The 18,381-nt window shown below is 38.1% G+C and overlaps 4 protein-coding genes and 1 long non-coding RNA gene across 6 annotated transcripts; 3 read left to right on the top strand and 2 right to left on the bottom strand.

The window, feature by feature from the left end:
• Positions 1-64: 64 nt before the first annotated feature.
• On the bottom strand, positions 65-589 carry LOC106388095 (defensin-like protein 311). The gene is made up of 2 exons (XM_013828083.3): positions 488-589; positions 65-403 (listed from the first exon to the last, which is right to left on the bottom strand). The coding sequence occupies exons 1-2, from the start codon at positions 534-536 to the stop codon at positions 225-227; spliced, it is 228 nt and encodes a 75-aa protein (XP_013683537.1). The 5' UTR covers positions 537-589; the 3' UTR covers positions 65-224.
• A 661-nt stretch (positions 590-1,250) lies between these two features.
• Positions 1,251-3,640, top strand: LOC106384229. The gene is made up of 4 exons (XM_022697616.2): positions 1,251-1,622; positions 1,769-1,837; positions 1,913-2,041; positions 3,315-3,640. The coding sequence occupies exons 1-4, from the start codon at positions 1,310-1,312 to the stop codon at positions 3,638-3,640; spliced, it is 837 nt and encodes a 278-aa protein (XP_022553337.1). The 5' UTR covers positions 1,251-1,309.
• Positions 3,641-5,200: 1,560 nt separating this feature from the next.
• On the top strand, positions 5,201-14,184 carry LOC106388979 (clathrin heavy chain 2-like). Its single transcript, XM_048750168.1, has 30 exons — positions 5,201-5,451; positions 5,691-5,895; positions 6,349-6,437; positions 6,558-6,636; positions 6,711-6,838; positions 6,938-7,036; positions 7,119-7,227; positions 7,352-7,431; positions 7,529-7,756; positions 7,840-7,905; positions 8,015-8,131; positions 8,241-8,438; positions 8,525-8,641; positions 8,739-8,798; positions 8,997-9,083; positions 9,216-9,299; positions 9,384-9,518; positions 9,604-9,666; positions 9,747-9,851; positions 9,919-10,031; positions 10,122-10,374; positions 10,455-10,591; positions 10,675-10,953; positions 11,039-12,041; positions 12,179-12,664; positions 12,740-12,910; positions 13,011-13,196; positions 13,316-13,438; positions 13,530-13,640; positions 13,738-14,184. The coding sequence occupies exons 1-30, from the start codon at positions 5,407-5,409 to the stop codon at positions 13,894-13,896; spliced, it is 5,115 nt and encodes a 1,704-aa protein (XP_048606125.1). The 5' UTR covers positions 5,201-5,406; the 3' UTR covers positions 13,897-14,184.
• A 507-nt stretch (positions 14,185-14,691) lies between these two features.
• Positions 14,692-15,116, bottom strand: LOC106388981. The gene is made up of 2 exons (XR_001277950.3): positions 14,971-15,116; positions 14,692-14,878 (listed from the first exon to the last, which is right to left on the bottom strand). It is a non-coding gene; the product is annotated as an uncharacterized LOC106388981 (long non-coding RNA).
• A 116-nt stretch (positions 15,117-15,232) lies between these two features.
• On the top strand, positions 15,233-17,601 carry LOC106388982 (E3 ubiquitin-protein ligase makorin). 2 transcript variants are annotated; one of them, XM_013829162.3, is made up of 8 exons: positions 15,233-15,536; positions 15,656-15,743; positions 15,809-16,401; positions 16,479-16,548; positions 16,824-16,912; positions 17,034-17,096; positions 17,221-17,297; positions 17,386-17,601. In XM_013829162.3, the coding sequence occupies exons 1-6, from the start codon at positions 15,526-15,528 to the stop codon at positions 17,065-17,067; spliced, it is 885 nt and encodes a 294-aa protein (XP_013684616.1). In that variant the 5' UTR covers positions 15,233-15,525; the 3' UTR covers positions 17,068-17,096; positions 17,221-17,297; positions 17,386-17,601. The 2 variants fall into 2 exon arrangements, with proteins under 2 accessions (XP_013684616.1, XP_013684617.1); XM_013829163.3 differs by having other exon boundaries at positions 15,269-15,536; positions 17,373-17,601.
• Positions 17,602-18,381: the final 780 nt, after the last annotated feature.

Below are 18,381 nucleotides of genomic sequence, written 5' to 3'. Positions count from 1 at the left end.
CTTGAATCATAGTCAATAAACTATCATTATATTGCGTTTGAATCATAATCACTTGTGTAAACAAAGAGTCAAAGCTAAGTAAGCACTCCATTAGTTTATTAATTGTAGAGATACATTGTATATGAAAGATGCATACAGAGAAGATAATGGTGATAAATTAGTTTTATGCACTATTATCAAAATAAAAAGATAACATAAATGATATTGCATGAGTAATATGAATATCAAGAGTTGGTGGTTGTCGATAGAGCGGTGGGAGCCGGAGGAGGCCTTTTAGCGAAACAGCTACAATAGCCATTGTAGCAGATTGGCATCTTCCCTGTGCGCTTACATCTTGGAATGCCAATGTCTATACAATCTTGGTCCGTATGACATATATCTCCAACCGTTACTGTTACCATGCCTGTTCACAGTATCAAACATTATAAACAAAGATGATAGAACATATATCAAGGATCGACAGCTGTACCATATTTAATTAACTTACACGACGAGACAAGGAAGAAGATGATAAAAAATGCTGATTTTTTCTCCATTTTAGTGTTGTTGCTTTGATAATTTTATATAATATACTTATTTGTTGACTGAGAGCTGATTTTGGATTGCATAGGTGCATCCATACATATATATATACTCAAGGTGATTAGCATGGTTTAATCTGGTCAAGTACATTCCCAATATGACTGGTCAATATCACTAAAAAAATCAAAACATTCTATTTAAGTCTCTGACTAATACCAAGTGCAATGGCCTCTTGAAAATATTAATTCAATAACAGTTGACCAAGATGCAGTGATGTGTTTAATCATACGTTTAAAATGAACTGACACACAACTAGTTGAAAAAATTAAACTCGTTGAGAAGGAGAGAGACAATCCGATGTGATGTAGTTCCATTGATCAAAGAAAAAGTGGTTATGGCGACTTTTCTTTGATCGGCCGTGTTTTAGTTTTTGTTTTTTTTCTCTCATACATTATTTGATTCAATTATTGTATATTAAAATATTTATTTTTTAAAAAATTATATCAAAATTTATCATTTTTCATACTCTATAAATAGAAACTTGTTTCATTAGATTTGGATACAGAAAAAAAAAAATCATCTTTAGCCTTTCATAACTCTAGTATCAATATTTTTCTATTTTTTTGAAAAAATGGATTCCAATCAAAACTCTTCTAATAATATCCAAAACTCTTCAAACAACCCTTTTAACTATCCAAATTTCAACAACTATACATTCCAAAATCCGTTTCCTAACCCTAACCAACCCCAAAACATACCAAATTATAGTTTTTCACCAGGTTTTTTCATGCCGTCGGCTGTTCCAAACTATCATCTATATTACGGTTCGCCGATGTCATATTCATCTCAACCACCCACTTATTCTTCTACTCCGACGGATAAGGAAATTGCTTCGAATGTTGGAGCAACTGAATTTCCCGAGTTTTCTACACAAATAACTCTTGGTGGTGTAAGTGGGGTTAATGAAGCAACTCTTGGTGCAGACAGTTCAACCCATGCTACCCGAAAAAATGTCAAATGGACAACTGAGCAAAATTTGGTGCTACTGAGTGGGTGGATCAAATATGGAACAGACAGCGTTGTTTGCAGAAACCAGAAAAGTGAATCGTTTTGGGGCAAAATTGATGAGTATTGTAATGAGCATTGCTCATTTGGTCCTCCGCGTGGTGGAGTTTCATGCAGAAATCATTACAACTACATGAACCAAAAATTGTCAAAATGGATTGGCGCTTACAATAACGCTAAGCGTATGCAACAAGTGGGTGGTCGGAGCAAGATGTATTGGCGAAAGCGCAAGAAATCTATTCAGGTGGTGGTACTGGGAATTTCAATTTAATGAAAGAATGGATCGCTGTCCGTGATCAACCACGTTATGGTAGTCAAGTTGGAGGGAATAATGGCTCTAAAAGCAGTGGATCTAAGAGAGCCCACTATAGTGATGCTAGTGACTCCAACTATGTAGGATCCACTGCTCGTCCAATGGGAAGGGATGCAGCAAAGAAAAAAGCTGAAAAGAAAGGTAAGGGCGTAGCCTTGGAAGTGGTCAACGAAGATTTTAATGAATTCAAACAAATCAAAGCTCAAGAGTTTGAACGCTTGGAAAAACTAGCCATGTTGCAAGAGGAGGCAAACTAAAAGCGAAAAGAGGCAATCCAAAGACAAGTGGAGGCAAACCAAAGGCAAGATGAGGCAAACCAATTGATGAAAGAAAAAACTCAGGCTAAGAAGATGAAAATGTGGTTGAAGCTAAGTGAAAAAGAACATCTCAATGACAAGAGCAAAGAGATGTTCCAACAATTGAGCGATGAATTATTTGGAAATTAATTGTGGTCAAAAGTGGTTGTATGCATCATACCACATCCATGCTTATCTGCATCATACCACTTTATGCTTGTCTGTGTCATGACACTCCACGCCTTCATAATATTTTTTTGTCATTCTTTCCTTTAATAATGTTGTTGTCAGTTGATGCTTTAATAATATATTGTCTTGTTATGCTTTAATAATATAAAATCTTTTCCTCCAACCACTCAACATGATTTTAAAGCGCCTGTGACTTTAAATGGCATAACCTTATCTTGCAACCACTCAACATGATTCAATAATGTTGTTCAGTGCCCGTGATTTTTCCATCAATGTTATCCATCAATTTCGGCTTTAAATGACATAACATTATCTTGCAACCACTCAACATGATTCAATAATGTTGTTCAGTGCCCGTGACTTTTTCATCAATGTTATCCGTCAATTTCGGCTTTAAATAGCATAGCCTTATCTTGTAACCATTCAACATGATTCAATAATGCTTTTAAGTGCCCGTGACTTTTCCATCAATCTTATCTTCTAGCCACTCAGTGTGATTTAATAATACTGTCAAGTGCCCATGACTTTTTCTTTAACGTAAGAATCTTATCCTCCAACCACTCAACATGATCCACCGATTTCATTGTCTTATAAATACGGACTCATTCTTTCATTGATGTACCAATACCACAATGGATCCATCAAAAATTGCTTTTGATATGGATCCATCAGAGCTTCTTTTTGATATTGAAGCTTACAAAAGACAATCTGAAATTGAAGAAAAGTATATTCTCAACCAGTTTAGGGAGCGTCGAAAGAAAATAGAGGAAGACTATCCATCTCGTAGCAAGAGAAGATACCACAAGAGAGATCATGCAGTGGCAAATCAAAGATTGATTGATGACTACTTTTCCAATCAACCTACATATGACGATGCAATGTTTCATCGACGATTTCGGATGCGAAAACATGTTTTCTCCGAATCGTAGGGGACTTATCAAGAAGTGACGATTACTTCACTCAACGATATGACATAGCTAATAAAGAAGGTATATCTCCATTAGCGAAATGTACCACAACCATGCGAATGTTAGCATATGGTATGACGGCCGACGCGGTTGATGAATACATCAAAATTGGAGGCACAACAGCTTTGGAGTGCTTGCGTAGGTTCTGCAAGGGAATCATACAAATGTATGAGAAAGTGTATCTTAGAGCCCCAACTGAAGATGAATTGCAAAGAATTTTGCATGCTAGTGAAATGCGAGGGTTCCCAGGGATGATTGGGAGTATTGATTGCATGCACTGGGAATGAAAAAATTATCCTAAAGCGTGGGAAGGACAATATACTCGGGGAGATAAGGGAACTACCACTGTTATTCTTAAAGCGGTTGCAACCCACGATCTATGGATCTGGCATGCTTTTTTTGGATGTCCAGGCACATTGAACGATATAAACGTTCTAGATCGTTCACAAGTGTTCAATGCTGTTGAACAAGGAAATACTCCAAAAGTTAACTTCTTCGTGAACCAACGACCTTACAATATGGCGTACTATCTAGCTGACGGTATTTATCCTTCTTATCCTACTTTCGTCAAATCGATTAGGCTTCCTCAAAGTGAACCGGACAAGTTATTTGCACAAGTTCATGAGGGATGTCGGAAGGACATTGAATGTGCATTCGAAGTGCTGCAGACTCGATTTAAAATCATTCGCGAACCAGCTCGCTTGTGGAAAATTTATGATTTGGCTATCATAATGAGGTCGAGTATCATATTGCATAATATGATTGTTGAGGATGAACGAGATACATATGCTCAACACTAGACTGATTATGATCAACCTGAGGCAAGTGTATCTAATGCACCACAACCATTCTCGACCGAAATGTTACCTGCATTTGCAAATCACGTTCGTGCTAGATCTTAGTTGCGTGATTCAAACGTGCATCACGAATCGCAAACAGATCTAGTCAAACACATATGGCACAAATTCAGAATGTTCCGTGGTTAGAAATATTTCTAAGTTTGTGAGTTAAGTTTATTGTACTAATTATGCTATGTGTGTTTTATTATTTGTGTTGTATGCTTATTAATGTATTGTATTGAAATTTAAGTTTTTGTAATTCTATTTTTTTATTAACATCTTTATATTTTTATATTTAATAATTGATTTTTTATTGAAATTATAAAATTAAACATAAATTAATTAATCATTTATATAGCTTTTAAATATTGCAATTTAATTTAAACTAATAATTATTATTAATATGTAATTACAAAATAAAAGATGTAAAACAAAACAAAAATATGGAAAATAAAAATGGTAGGGTAATGTGTTGAATTTTATTAAACAAACCATTGTAGAGTATAGAAAATGAGTGAGTGTTGAATTATTAAGTGGAAGAGAGAGAAACTGATGTGGAAGAAAGAGAAGATGATGTGAAGGGTGTTGTGTGTTGAATCTATTGTATACTTATCTGTTCCCGAAAGTAAGATTTTCTAAAGTATTCACGCTTATTAAGAATTCAATAAATATTTATAATTTAATTTTTCTTTTATTTTATTATACACTTTCCAATAACTTTTCACCGATGAAATTTAATTAATTAAAATATTTTCGTTAAATGTTTTTTAAAAATATAAAAAAATATTTAAACATATAGAAAATCTATCTTTGTGGAACAAGTAAAAAATCTAAAACATCTTACTTTCGGGAAACTTTCGGGAACGGAGGGACTATATAGTCATGAAGTTTCCCTAATTAGTGAAAGGATCATGATATTATTATAGAGATCTAATTCATAAACGAATTATAGATTTCATCCCTTAATTACGAAAATGCGCATTTGTACAGCTCAGCACGTGTCACGTGACTCCGATTATATCCATATATACACACAAAAAAAATCTTTTTTTTTCCTCCTTTCATCCTCACCTTTCTCGTTCACTCGCCGCTCAGATCTGGCAGCGATTCCAATTCCTTCTCCACTCTCTCGTCTCCCATCTCTTCCTTCTCGTCCCGCGCCACGTCACTGAATCTTCCCTCCAATTCTATCTCCTCGCGAACTGTGGTCGAAAATGGCGGCAGCAAACGCCCCCATCACGATGAAGGAGGTCCTCACGGTGAGTTCTTCTTCTTCTAACGGAATCGAGCTTAGTTTTCGACGGTATTGTAGCTTACCGTTCCCAATTCTGCTCGATCGTTCACTCTCGGATGGCTAGTTTGCTCTCTAGTGCATGTAGTTTCTCTTAATGTTCCCAGATCTACGATACGATCTCGAATTTCAAGCTATTGTGCGTAGTGCATTGTGCTGATAACGAACTATCTTAACGAATCGCTTCGTTTTTGATTTTGTTTGCAGCTTCCGAGCGTTGGGATCAATCAGCAGTTCATCACGTTTACGAATGTTACTATGGAGTCTGACAAGTATATATGCGTTCGAGAGACGGTTCCTCAAAACAGCGTTGTAATTATTGATATGAGTATGCCGATGCAGCCTCTGAGGAGGCCTATTACTGCTGATTCTGCTCTTATGAACCCAGACTCCAGGATCCTTGCCTTAAAAGGTAATTTGACTTGACTGCTAATTCCATCGAATAAACTTGCGTCGTGGTGGTGCTTATCAGTTATAATATCATTGGTAACTCCTACTTTGTATGCTATCTATTTTCGGATACTCGACTTCGTATTGGGTTAAACCACATGACTTGCAAGTTTAAGCAAGCTAGCCTGAATTTTCTTATCTGTATCTGTAGCTGCTGTAGTGAGTTACTTATATGTTAGATAAGTACAAAAAGAGTTACTACACTTGTTGATATTATTTTATGTCCTTTTGCATAGCAAACATTTACAAGGTTTATTCCAAAGTGTGTGATTTTACCCCTCTGTGTGGCTGTGTCAGAAGCTTTGTGTAGTTAGACTAGACTAGAACTTTTCCGTCTTTTGCTTATATTATTTGCTATTATTATTATTTTTTTTCCTTACTTTGTTGTTCATTGTTTTCTTCATTTTGTATATAGCTCAAGTTCCAGGAACTACTCAGGATCATCTACAGATATTTAACATCGAAGCAAAAGCAAAGCTTAAATCACATCAGATGCCTGAGCAGGTGTGTTTTGATGGAAAGATTTTTGTAACCTCATTGTCTTTCCTGTTGTACGGTTGCTTCAGACTGTTTTTTTTTGTGCGAATCTATTTTTGGGATATTAATGGTTCATTGTTTTTATAGGTTGCGTTTTGGAAGTGGATTACACCCAAGATGTTGGGGCTGGTCACACAAAATTCCTTGTATCATTGGTCTATTGAAGGTTGTATATCATTAGCTTACTCCCATCTTCTTATCATCTACATGTGATTCTAATTTTGTTTCGATATTTTCCAGGTGATTCTGAACCTGTTAAGATGTTTGATAGAACGGCCAATTTAGCAAACAATCAAATTATTAACTACAAGTGCTCTCCTAATGAGAAGTGGTTGGTTCTAATTGGAATTGCTCCTGGCCCTCCTGAGGTAGGTTTACTGCGCTCTATATTAGTTTTGAGTAAAGACTTCAAAACTGCAGTCATATTGTAAATTCTTGACTGATCTTATCATTCTTGTCGTCTGTAGAGAGCACAATTGGTAAAAGGAAATATGCAGCTTTTTTCTGTGGATCAACAGCGGAGCCAGGCCCTTGAAGCACACGCTGCCTCATTTGCTCAGTTTAAGGTAAACTACTTGGTTCTTTAGTGAGTTCGTTCTATCATCCAATCTCGAACTGTAGTATGACTTTCAACATTATTGATATTAGGTTCCTGGAAACGAAAATCCTTCTATCCTTATATCCTTTGCAAGCAAGAGCTTTAATGCTGGGCAGATAACATCAAAGTTGCACGTCATTGAGCTTGGTGCCCAACCCGGTTAGCATCCTTGGCAGAAACTATATTGTCACCGTTAATTAGTGTCTTTGGTTACATTTTGATAGATTTGGGCCAACGTATAACATATTTAGTGTGTATTTTCTAAATGTGGGTTATTTTGTAGGAAAACCATCATTTACAAAAAAGCAGGCGGATCTCTTTTTCCCCCCAGATTTTGCTGATGACTTCCCTGTGGCCATGCAGGTTTGTAGTTGCGCTAGACTTTCAATTACATTTAGTATGTTTTGGTGAAAATTTCCAAAAAATTCACGACTCGCTGAATTCTCTTTCTCCCTGGCAGGTCTCTCACAAATTTAGCTTGATATATGTCATCACCAAGCTTGGATTGTTGTTTGTATACGATCTGGAAACTGCTTCTGCTATCTACAGAAATCGAATAAGTCCAGACCCAATTTTCTTGACTTCTGAAGCCTCTTCAGTTGGGGGTTTCTATGCCATTAATAGGCGAGGACAAGTTCTTTTGGCCACAGTAAACGAGGCTACTATAATACCTTTTATTAGTGGTCAAGTATGTTCCTTCTTTCTCTTTTCCCAATTTAAGCTACCCGTGTCACCATGTCATTCTAAGAAATCTATGCTTTTGTATCATAGTTGAACAATTTGGAGCTTGCTGTCAATCTTGCTAAAAGAGGAAACCTCCCTGGTGCAGAAGAGCTGGTATGCGATGATTATCTTGCTGAAGTGGTTATATCTGTGGATTGACAGCTTGAAGAAAAAGAAAGTTATTTGCTGTGTGAGCGTTCTCATGTTCAGTTCAATGCTGCAGGTTGTGGAGCGGTTCAAAGAGCTTTTTGCTCAGACGAAGTACAAGGAGGCTGCTGAGCTTGCTGCTGAATCTCCTCAGGGAATTCTAAGGACACCTGATACAGTGGCCAAATTCCAGGTATTTGTTCCTTATTCAAGCAACCTATTTTGTGTGAACATGTTAATTTTTTTTTTAATATGGGTAACACCACTTTGAAAATACAACATCACACTATAATTTTTTGCAGAGTGTTCCTGTACAAGCTGGGCAAACTCCTCCGTTGTTACAATATTTTGGGACTCTCTTAACTAAAGGAAAGCTCAATTCATATGAGTCATTGGAACTATCTCGGCTTGTTGTGAATCAAAACAAGAAGAACCTCCTGGAAAACTGGTTAGCAGAGGATAAATTAGAATGCAGTGAAGAACTGGGAGACCTTGTCAAGGTAATCTTAAAATGGACTAATTCCTTTTTAAATGTATGTGATATGTCTCCTTTCGTCTTTTGTGACACAAAACCTTTATATTCCAGACTGTGGATAATGACCTTGCTCTGAAAATATATATCAAAGCCCGGGCAACTCCAAAAGTTGTAGCGGCTTTTGCAGAAAGAAAGGAGTTTGACAAAATCCTGATTTACTCAAAGCAGGTAAATAACAAATATATAAATTCTGCCCGCCTCTGCTATGCGTACCTTAAAGTTCACTGTGCTCAATAATTATCATTACTTCATATTGTGAATTTAGGTTGGGTACACACCTGATTACATGTTTCTTCTGCAAACAATACTCCGTACAGATCCCCAGGTTAGTGTGGTGAACTTTTGATACCTGCAACATATTAAACTCTTAATGGACTGGTTTACTAGATATTTGCTGCGTAAGCACAAGAAGAGTCATGAATCAGTTAACTTCGTATTCAATAATTTTGATGTAACGTTATTTAGAATGTAGAAAATATTTCCCCCTGTATTAAGATCAATAGTCTTTTTCTTAATTATGCAGGGAGCAGTCAATTTTGCATTAATGATGTCTCAAATGGAAGGAGGTTGTCCAGTTGACTTCAACACCATCACTGACCTTTTTCTTCAGGTGGGTGAATTTTTTTGTCTGCGCCAATATTTGAAGCTCGTTACTTGCTCTGCAGCTACAAAACTATATACAAAATTTTATTCAGGGCATGAAGCGATATGAAGTGCTAATTTATTTATTTTGCATATCCAGAGAAATCTGATCCGAGAAGCTACTGCATTCCTTTTGGATGTGCTTAAGCCAAATTTACCTGAGCATGCGTTTCTTCAAACTAAGGTTGAAAATAGTTGCCAATTTGAATAGTTTTATGCTATCTTTATTCACCTTTCCTCAGACTTTTTAAATCAAATGTCAAAACAGGTTCTGGAGATCAATTTGGTAACCTTTCCTAATGTGGCTGATGCGATTTTAGCAAATGGGATGTTCAGCCACTATGACCGGCCTCGTGTTGCTCAACTTTGTGAGAAGGCTGGACTTTTTATCCAATCCTTAAAGGTGGCGCTCGTTGTCTTGCTTTTTTTTCCCGGCCAAATAGAATTATATTTTCATCTCCAACATTTTTTCCTTTTGAATTGTGCAGCATTACTCAGAGTTACCTGATATAAAACGTGTAATTGTGAACACACATGCTATTGAGCCACAGGTAATGCTTTGAAAATAAAATTTGATTGCTAAACTTCTGGATGTCATGTTGTTAAATAATATCACTTCGTCAAAATGCAGGCTCTTGTTGAGTTTTTTGGTACTCTTTCTAGCGATTGGGCTATGGAGTGCATGAAGGATCTTTTGCTGGTCAACCTTAGAGGCAACCTGCAGATAATTGTTCAGGTAAGTGGTGTATGGTATGATGAATCGTATTGTTTAGTGTGACACTAACGTGTCCATATGATCGTAGGCTTGCAAGGAGTACTGTGAACAACTTGGTGTTGATGCATGTATTAAGCTCTTTGAGCAGTTTAAATCATACGAAGGCCTCTACTTTTTCCTAGGCTCATATTTGAGTATGAGGTGATTTATATAATCTACTGGCATTCCTCTAAACAAGCGCGATTCTTGTGGTTGTATGTGGATGATGACAATTTTCTTTCTGTGCAATAGTGAGGATCCTGAGATTCACTTCAAGTACATTGAAGCAGCTGCCAAGACTGGTCAAATAAAGGAGGTTGAGCGTGTGACTAGAGAGTCTAACTTCTATGATGCTGAAAAGACGAAGAACTTTTTGATGGAAGCTAAGCTTCCTGATGCCCGACCTTTGATAAATGTCTGCGACCGTTTCGGCTTTGTACCTGATCTAACTCATTACCTCTACACAAACAACATGCTTCGTTATATTGAAGGTTACGTTCAGAAGGTATGGAGGTTTGAGACTTCTTTTAATGCGTTGGAGTTCAGTATTTCATTAAATACTAATACATGTGATTCCGTTCAAAGGTGAACCCTGGGAATGCTCCCTTAGTTGTGGGTCAGTTGCTTGATGATGAATGCCCTGAAGATTTTATAAAAGGCCTCATTCTCTCTGTTCGCTCATTGCTACCTGTTGAACCCCTTGTCGATGAATGCGAGAAGAGGTGAATCCATTTGGTCAACCTGGTTTCCGTTCATAATTATGTATGTTTGTTCTGGAAGCTCTAATACGTTTCTGCTTTTCCAGAAATCGACTCCGTCTCCTCACTCAGTTCTTGGAGCATCTAGTTAGCGAGGGAAGCCAAGATGTTCATGTCCATAACGCCTTGGGTAAAATTATCATCGACAGTAACAACAACCCCGAGCATTTCCTGACCACCAACCCGTACTATGACTCTCGGGTTGTTGGCAAGTACTGCGAGAAGCGTGATCCTACCCTGGCTGTTGTGGCATACAGAAGAGGACAATGCGATGAGGAACTCGTCAATGTCACCAACAAAAATTCTTTGTTCAAGTTACAAGCCAGGTATTCAATCATTGCTTATGAAAGCTCTTAAGTATTTCACAGTGGTTACTCTGTAGATTGCTGATACACTAATATTCAACTGTAGGTATGTAGTGGAGAGGATGGATGGTGATCTTTGGGATAAGGTTCTTATGGAAGAAAATGAATATAGAAGACAACTTATTGACCAAGTTGTGTCTACTGCTTTACCCGAAAGCCAGAGCCCAGAGCAGGTATCCGCTGCTGTGAAAGCATTCATGACCGCTGATTTGCCGCACGAGCTTATTGAGCTTCTTGAAAAAATAGTGCTTCAAAACTCTGCCTTCAGTGGAAACTTCAATCTGCAAAATCTGCTTATATTGACAGCTATTAAAGCAGATCCATCTAGAGTGATGGATTACATTAATAGGCTGGACAATTTTGATGGACCTGCTGTTGGAGAAGTGGCTGTTGAAGCCCAACTGTACGAGGAGGCATTTGCTATTTTCAAGAAATTTAACTTAAATGTTCAGGCTGTCGACGTATTACTGGATAACGTCAAAAGCATTGAGCGTGCTGTTGAGTTTGCTTTCCGGGTTGAAGAAGATTCTGTTTGGAGCCAAGTTGCAAAGGCTCAACTCAGGGAAGGACTAGTCAGTGATGCAATTGAGTCCTTTATCCGTGCTGAGGATGCCACGCATTTCTTGGAGGTCATACGTGCTACTGAAGATGCTAATGTCTATGATGACTTGGTCAGATACCTTCTGATGGTTAGACAGAAGGTGAAGGAGCCCAAGGTTGATAGTGAGCTCATCTATGCATATGCAAAGATTGATAGGTTAGGTGAGATCGAAGAATTCATTCTGATGCCAAACGTTGCTATCCTACCAAATGTTGGTGATCGCCTGTATGACGAAGCTCTGTATGAAGGTGCAAAAATAATCTATGCGTTCATATCGAACTGGGGCAAGTTAGCTGTCACGCTTGTGAAGTTGCAACAGTTCCAAGGTGCTGTTGATGCTGCAAGGAAAGCAAACAGTGCAAAGACATGGAAGGAAGTCTGCTTTGCTTGTGTTGATGCAGAGGAATTCCGGTTGGCACAGATCTGTGGCCTTAACGTTATCATTCAGGTGAATAAGAACCTAACTTTAGTTCCATGGATTGTTGGCACAAAACTTTCCTGTTTTTTTTTCCATGTATGTTATTATTATACTTCAATGTATCTCATATATAATACCGTGACGTGGTAACTTTTGGTGCTTGATAGGTGGATGATCTGGAAGAAGTAAGCGAGTTCTACCAGAACAGAGGGTGCTTCAATGAATTAATCTCACTTATGGAGAGTGGACTTGGGCTGGAGCGTGCTCACATGGGTATCTTCACTGAGTTGGGTGTACTCTATGCTAGATATCGATATGAGAAACTTATGGAACACATTAAGCTATTCTCCACTCGCCTCAATATCCCCAAGCTCATACGGGCCTGTGATGAACAACAGCACTGGCAGGAACTTACTTATCTCTACATTCAATATGATGAGTTTGATAATACTGCGACCACTGTGATGAACCATTCTCCTGAAGCGTGGGAGCACATGCAATTCAAAGACATTGTTGCCAAGGTTGCAAATGTCGAGCTGTACTACAAGGCTGTGCATTTCTACCTACAGGAGCATCCTGATCTGATCAACGATCTTCTCAACGTGCTTGCTTTGCGGTTAGATCACACCCGTGTTGTCGATATTTTGCGGAAGGTAACTGACTAGATTATTTTACCCCTAAAAACAGCCAAGCTGTCTTACTGATCAATCGTTTTCTTCTGATCTCAGGCTGGCCAGTTGCGTCTTATCAAGCCATACATGGTTGCAGTTCAGAGCAACAATGTCTCTGCTGTCAATGAAGCTCTGAATGAGATATATGTGGAAGAAGAAGACTATGACAGGTTGCGCGAGTCTATTGATTTACATGACAGCTTTGACCAGATAGGCCTCGCGCAGAAGGTAGACGTTAAATCTACTAGAGCTTTTATATTACTTTTATATATTTAATCTTTACGAGGGTAAACATGGCCTGAGCGATGATATAAACTTTTACGAACAGATTGAGAAACACGAGCTTGTTGAAATGAGACGTGTGGCTGCTTATATCTACAAGAAAGCGGGTAGATGGAAGCAATCGATTGCTTTGTCAAAGAAAGACAACATGTACAAAAACTGTATGGAAACTGCTTCACAATCCGGTGAACATGACCTTGCAGAACAACTGTTGGTTTACTTCATTGAACAGGTATATGGATGGTCTGCAGCAGGATTTCGCCGAAAGCGATTTATTTAATTGCCGAAAAACTATTGGTGAAGAAGATGAAATTAATATCACTCGTCTTATGTGGTGCTCTTATTATACAGGGCAAAAAGGAATGCTTTGCTACATGTCTCTTTGTATGTTATGATTTAATCCGACCAGACGTTGCTCTAGAACTTGCCTGGATCAATAACATGCTCGACTTTGCCTTCCCGTATCTCCTCCAGGTGACCTCAAATACTCTCTATATTCTATCTTATTGGTAAGATATGAGCCAAAGGATGAAGTTTCTGATCCTCTATCGTTTTGTTTTTGCAGTTTATCCGAGAGTACTCGGGCAAAGTGGATGAGCTAATCAAAGACAAGCTGGAGGCACAAAAAGAGGTGAAGGCCAAAGAGCAGGAAGATAAGGATGTTATGTCCCAACAGGTAACTTCCACAGCTACAATAAGATATCATGGCGAGTCTTCTTTCTGTTGACAAATAAACTTAATGTGGTGTTTTGTTTCTTTGGTTTTAAACTCAGAACATGTACGCTCAACTGTTGCCACTTGCTTTGCCCGCACCACCAATGCCAGGAATGGGAGGTGGTGGTGGGTATGGTCCGCCACCACCAATGGGCGGAGGAATGCCAGGAATGCCTCCGATGCCACCATATGGAATGCCACCAATGGGTGGCTACTAAGTGGAAAGTTATCAGAAACCCATAGGCCGTGTTCGCTTATTACATGTCTCTCTTGCTAGAATTTGACTGGGTTAGTGAAAGGTTTAGTGGAAATAATGTTCTCCGTTTAGTTTATAAGTTGCGGGGATGCTTTCGTTGTAGTATATAATATACTCTTGGGAATTAGTTGAGTCTTTTTTTGGTTGGAAGCCATTTTTCTTTCGAGGATATTTAGACTCATTTAGACATCTTTACTCATGAGTTTGTAGTTTCTCTTTTCCACCTTATTTTAGAGCCATTTTCGACTTATGCTTTATTCGGACTTTGATAAGGTTGCAAAAGATCGATGCGTTGCATATACTAGTCATACGTAAAAATCATAATTATGTAACACATCTTCTATTCTTCCCTACACGCTGCGATCATCAGAATGATACAGACGCACAACGAAACTCATCTTCTTTCCCGAACAGACAGAGGGAATAGTATCCTTGTACATGATGAAACTAAGAAAATGCAATTAGTAGTGAAACTGAAAATGATATGCTTTCATTTCCACTTTGCATCCAAGAGTTTATTCCATTTAAACAACATTTTCCCGATAACTACACATAACAAGCAATTGTTTCATTCACGACAACTGAAAGTGAAACCCCAGATGACAATAGTCTAACGGCTTCGTGTTCATCATATCAAATGTTCGACGAGAACTAATCCTACGAACGCAGACACTGAGTATGAGATTAACCAAGAATATAAGCAGATTGTAGATAATAAAAGGTATAAATCGAGAACGCAGTTGTGGATTCTTTCATGTAATAAAGATAAGTATTCTGATTGAAATCATAGCTTGGTCCAACAAAAACATTAAAATTCAGATAGAAAACCAACAAAACTCTCACAAATGTCGGTAAAGAGACAAAAACAGGTTACGAAACTACTTAGATCGCTGTCTCATCTTTCGTCTCTTCTTCTTCAACCTCCTCATACGCTTCTTCTTCCACTGAATACAATAACAAACAAAGACACACGATCAATATACCTACTCAAAACCTCTCTAATTCTCATGCATTAACATAACAACATATTACTCACCTTAGCCCTCATGCTGGTTGCCTCAGAAGATTCACCCTTTCCCTCCTCTGGATGGTGTTTAAGATCTAAGGAAATGAGAAAAGCGGCGGAGTAGCTAAATAGATTTAGATGGATGGTCAGCTTGCTCTTTTATATGCATCTAACCCCAAAACTTTATTTAATGGGCTTTACTAATTCATAGGCCCAATAAACCCAATAACCTTATTAAGCCCGTTGCCATGTCCTCAAATATTTGCCTTCACACACGACAGTATGTTGAAGATTTATTACATGGAGCAGAGACTACATATTTCATCACAAAGAACAAATGGTGGGTTTTGTTTTGTTTAGCAGTTTAATTAAAAAAGAGAGAGGATAATTTAGTAAAAAAAAAGAAGAAGGCGAAAATGGAGAGAGGAGAGGTGGTGGAGGGTGATGAATCGCGCTCTATCCTCAAAAACCGTAGAAAAATCGTCTGAAAAATCCCCCCTAAAATATATAAAAAAAAGCTTCTCCCTTTCCTTTTAGATTCTTCTCTTTTGTCTGAATCCCTTTTTTCCCTCGCACAATCCCGAGATGTCCGACAGGTAAATCTAACTTGTTTCAATGTCTTGTCTTGAATAAAGATTGACTCTTTCATTTTGATTGCTTTTATTGAGCTGCTTTGTAAAAACATCAAAGATTCAATCTTTTTGTCATTTTCTAGGATACTCTGCAAGTTCTTTGTCCATGGCTCGTGCTTAAAAGGAGAAAACTGCGAATACTCCCACGACTCCAAGCACCACGCCAATAACGTAATCCTCATCCTTCTTTTTTTCTTCTTTCTACAATGCGTTTCTGATTCATCCCCTTTGATCAGGTCTGCACATTCTACCTGAAAGGAATCTGTTCATACGGAACCAGATGTAGATACGAACATGTCAGGACCTCTAAACGAGACGGGGACCACAAAGCCCTTAACCTTTGTTACACCCACCCAAGAGAACACCCGATCTGCTCCTTCGCCGCCGCCGGCGACTGCCCTCGAGGCAGCCAGTGCCCCCACATGCACGGAGACGTCTGCAGCACCTGCGGGAAGAAGTGTCTGCACCCTTTCAGACCCGAGGAGCGAGAGGAGCACACCAAAGAGTGCGAGAAGAAGCAGAAGCACATCGAGGCGTTGAAGAAAAGTCAGGAGATTGAGTGTAGCGTGTGTTTGGATCGTGTCTTGTCGAAAGCCACTCCGGGGGAGAGGAAGTTCGGGCTGTTGACGGAGTGTCACCATCCGTTTTGCATACAGTGTATTCGTAACTGGCGTAGCAGTGCTCCTGTTTCGGGAATGGATGTGAACAGCACGTTGAGGGCTTGTCCTATTTGTCGTAAGCTGTCGTATTTCGTTGTGCCGAGTGTTGTCTGGTACTCTAGTCCTGAAGAGAAGAAGGAGATTATTGATATATACAAGGCAAAACTCAGGTATAGGCTTAGCTTGTTTGTTTTTACAATGTGGCTTAGTAGATAATAATGCATTGTGTTCTGGTCTAATCTTGAAGGTCTATTGACTGCAAGCACTTCAACTTTGGTAATGGGAGCTGCCCATTTGGTGGAAGTTGTTTCTACAAGGTATAAATTGTACTTTCTTCTTTACTTTCTTGCGCAGTGTTCTAAAAATCGGTCTAGGCCTCTAGGCCGCTTAGTCAGCAAATCGGATCTGAACGAAACAATTTTTTTCTAAAAAAGTCCGTTAAAAAAATTGGTATTGGTCTAGTCCTACACAATTATCCTCTATAAGGCGCCTAACCACTATTTCTTGAATGTTTGCTCTCTCACCTGTCAAAAGCATCAGGATCAATTGTTATAGTTAAATTGTTTTTATTTTTATTTTTTGGGCTATATAGCATGCATATACTGATGGTAACTTGGAAGAAGTTGTGGTACGGCATCTTGGTTCTCAAGGAGAGACTGTAATAGCAGACAGTGTGGCCGGGTAATGCTTCTTACTTCCCTTCTTTTCCTCTTATCTCAATATGGTTTTTACTTCAGATAATCATTTCATTTTCCTTACTTTTTTTTTTGTCGATTATCTACCTTGTGTGCTATGTTTTCAGGCTATCTGAGTTCCTTGGTCGGGTGCATTTATAAAAAAAAAAACACTTTCCTAAATAATGAATGTAAGTTCCAATCCGTTTGTATCATAAAGCTCTACAGATCTGTGTTTTTTAAAAATATGATGTTGAATTCTATGATGAGGCAGCTTATTGGTCTCTTTTATGACTAACATTCTTTGTAAAACAGAAGACAGGAGGCTGATGACAACCATCTTCTCTTTCCAAAAGCATTTGATTCTCGTTGACAATCCCTTGAAACATTAGGTGAAGCCATTTCTGCTTTTATCTTTAACTTGATTATCTTACTACTATATTCTGATGCGTGTTGGCTGATTCAAGATTTTGATTGTAGATATGAAGACAAGCTCAGAGAGGGATAATAGTTCAAAACATATTAGGAGACGGAAGAAAACTCATTTGTAAATAATATTTAGATAGGTGATGCCACTACAGTAAATGTAAATAAATAACAAGATTGTTTGATCAAAGCATGCTACCGTACCATTCATGTGATGTAAATAAAACCTTTCGTGAAAAGATTTATATGGAGATTCAGATTCTGAGTTTCTATCCAGTTGAACAGCTTTATGTTAAGGTATAGTCAGAAAAGCTAACAGAAGGTAGCAATGTTTTACTTTATTTTGATTTGAGACAACAATAAGTAAAATAAAGAAGATGATCATATAGGATCTCAAAAGATGTATTTTTTGGATCTACCATCTGAGAATTGGCAAATCCAGAAAGTATGAGTGAAGAGATGAGTCATGGCATTGTGAAAACAAAAGAGTTCTGCTGAAAAGATGAATTTAAACCAATAAGGGGGAGGTGACAAACAATGGGAAAAATGTCAATTTCGATCCCAACAATTTCAGTAGTGCCAAATACGACCCGAACAATTAATCAGTGCCAAATACGACCTCAACTCAATTATAATTCAAAAAAAACTACCGAACTTCTTAAAATGTGCCTAAATCTACATTGGCTCTAACAGAAGTTAGTCAACCGTTAACAAGGTAAAATGACGTCGTTTTGATATACGAGGAAAAGTACCAATTTCGACCCCAACAATTTCAATCGTGCCAAATAGGACCCGAACAAATGGTCAGTGCCAAAAACGACCTCAGAAAAATTATCCAAACTTTTTAAAACATGCCTAAATCTACATTGACTAAAACATAAGTTAGTCAACCGTTAACAAGATAAGACGACGTCGTTTTGATATATATATATATATATATATATATATATAATATGTTCATTTCGGGACTCAAACCCGTGCCGGAATATCCTTTTAAAGGGGCACACTAACAACTAAACTAAAGTAACTTTTTGAATTATTATTATTACA

Source organism: Brassica napus, chromosome C3 (genome assembly GCF_020379485.1).
Source record: "Brassica napus cultivar Da-Ae chromosome C3, Da-Ae, whole genome shotgun sequence".
NCBI classification, from domain to species: Eukaryota; Viridiplantae; Streptophyta; class Magnoliopsida; order Brassicales; family Brassicaceae; genus Brassica; species Brassica napus.
The sequence above is the reverse complement of the archived record's forward strand: the minus strand, read 5'-3'. Positions and strand labels throughout refer to the sequence as shown.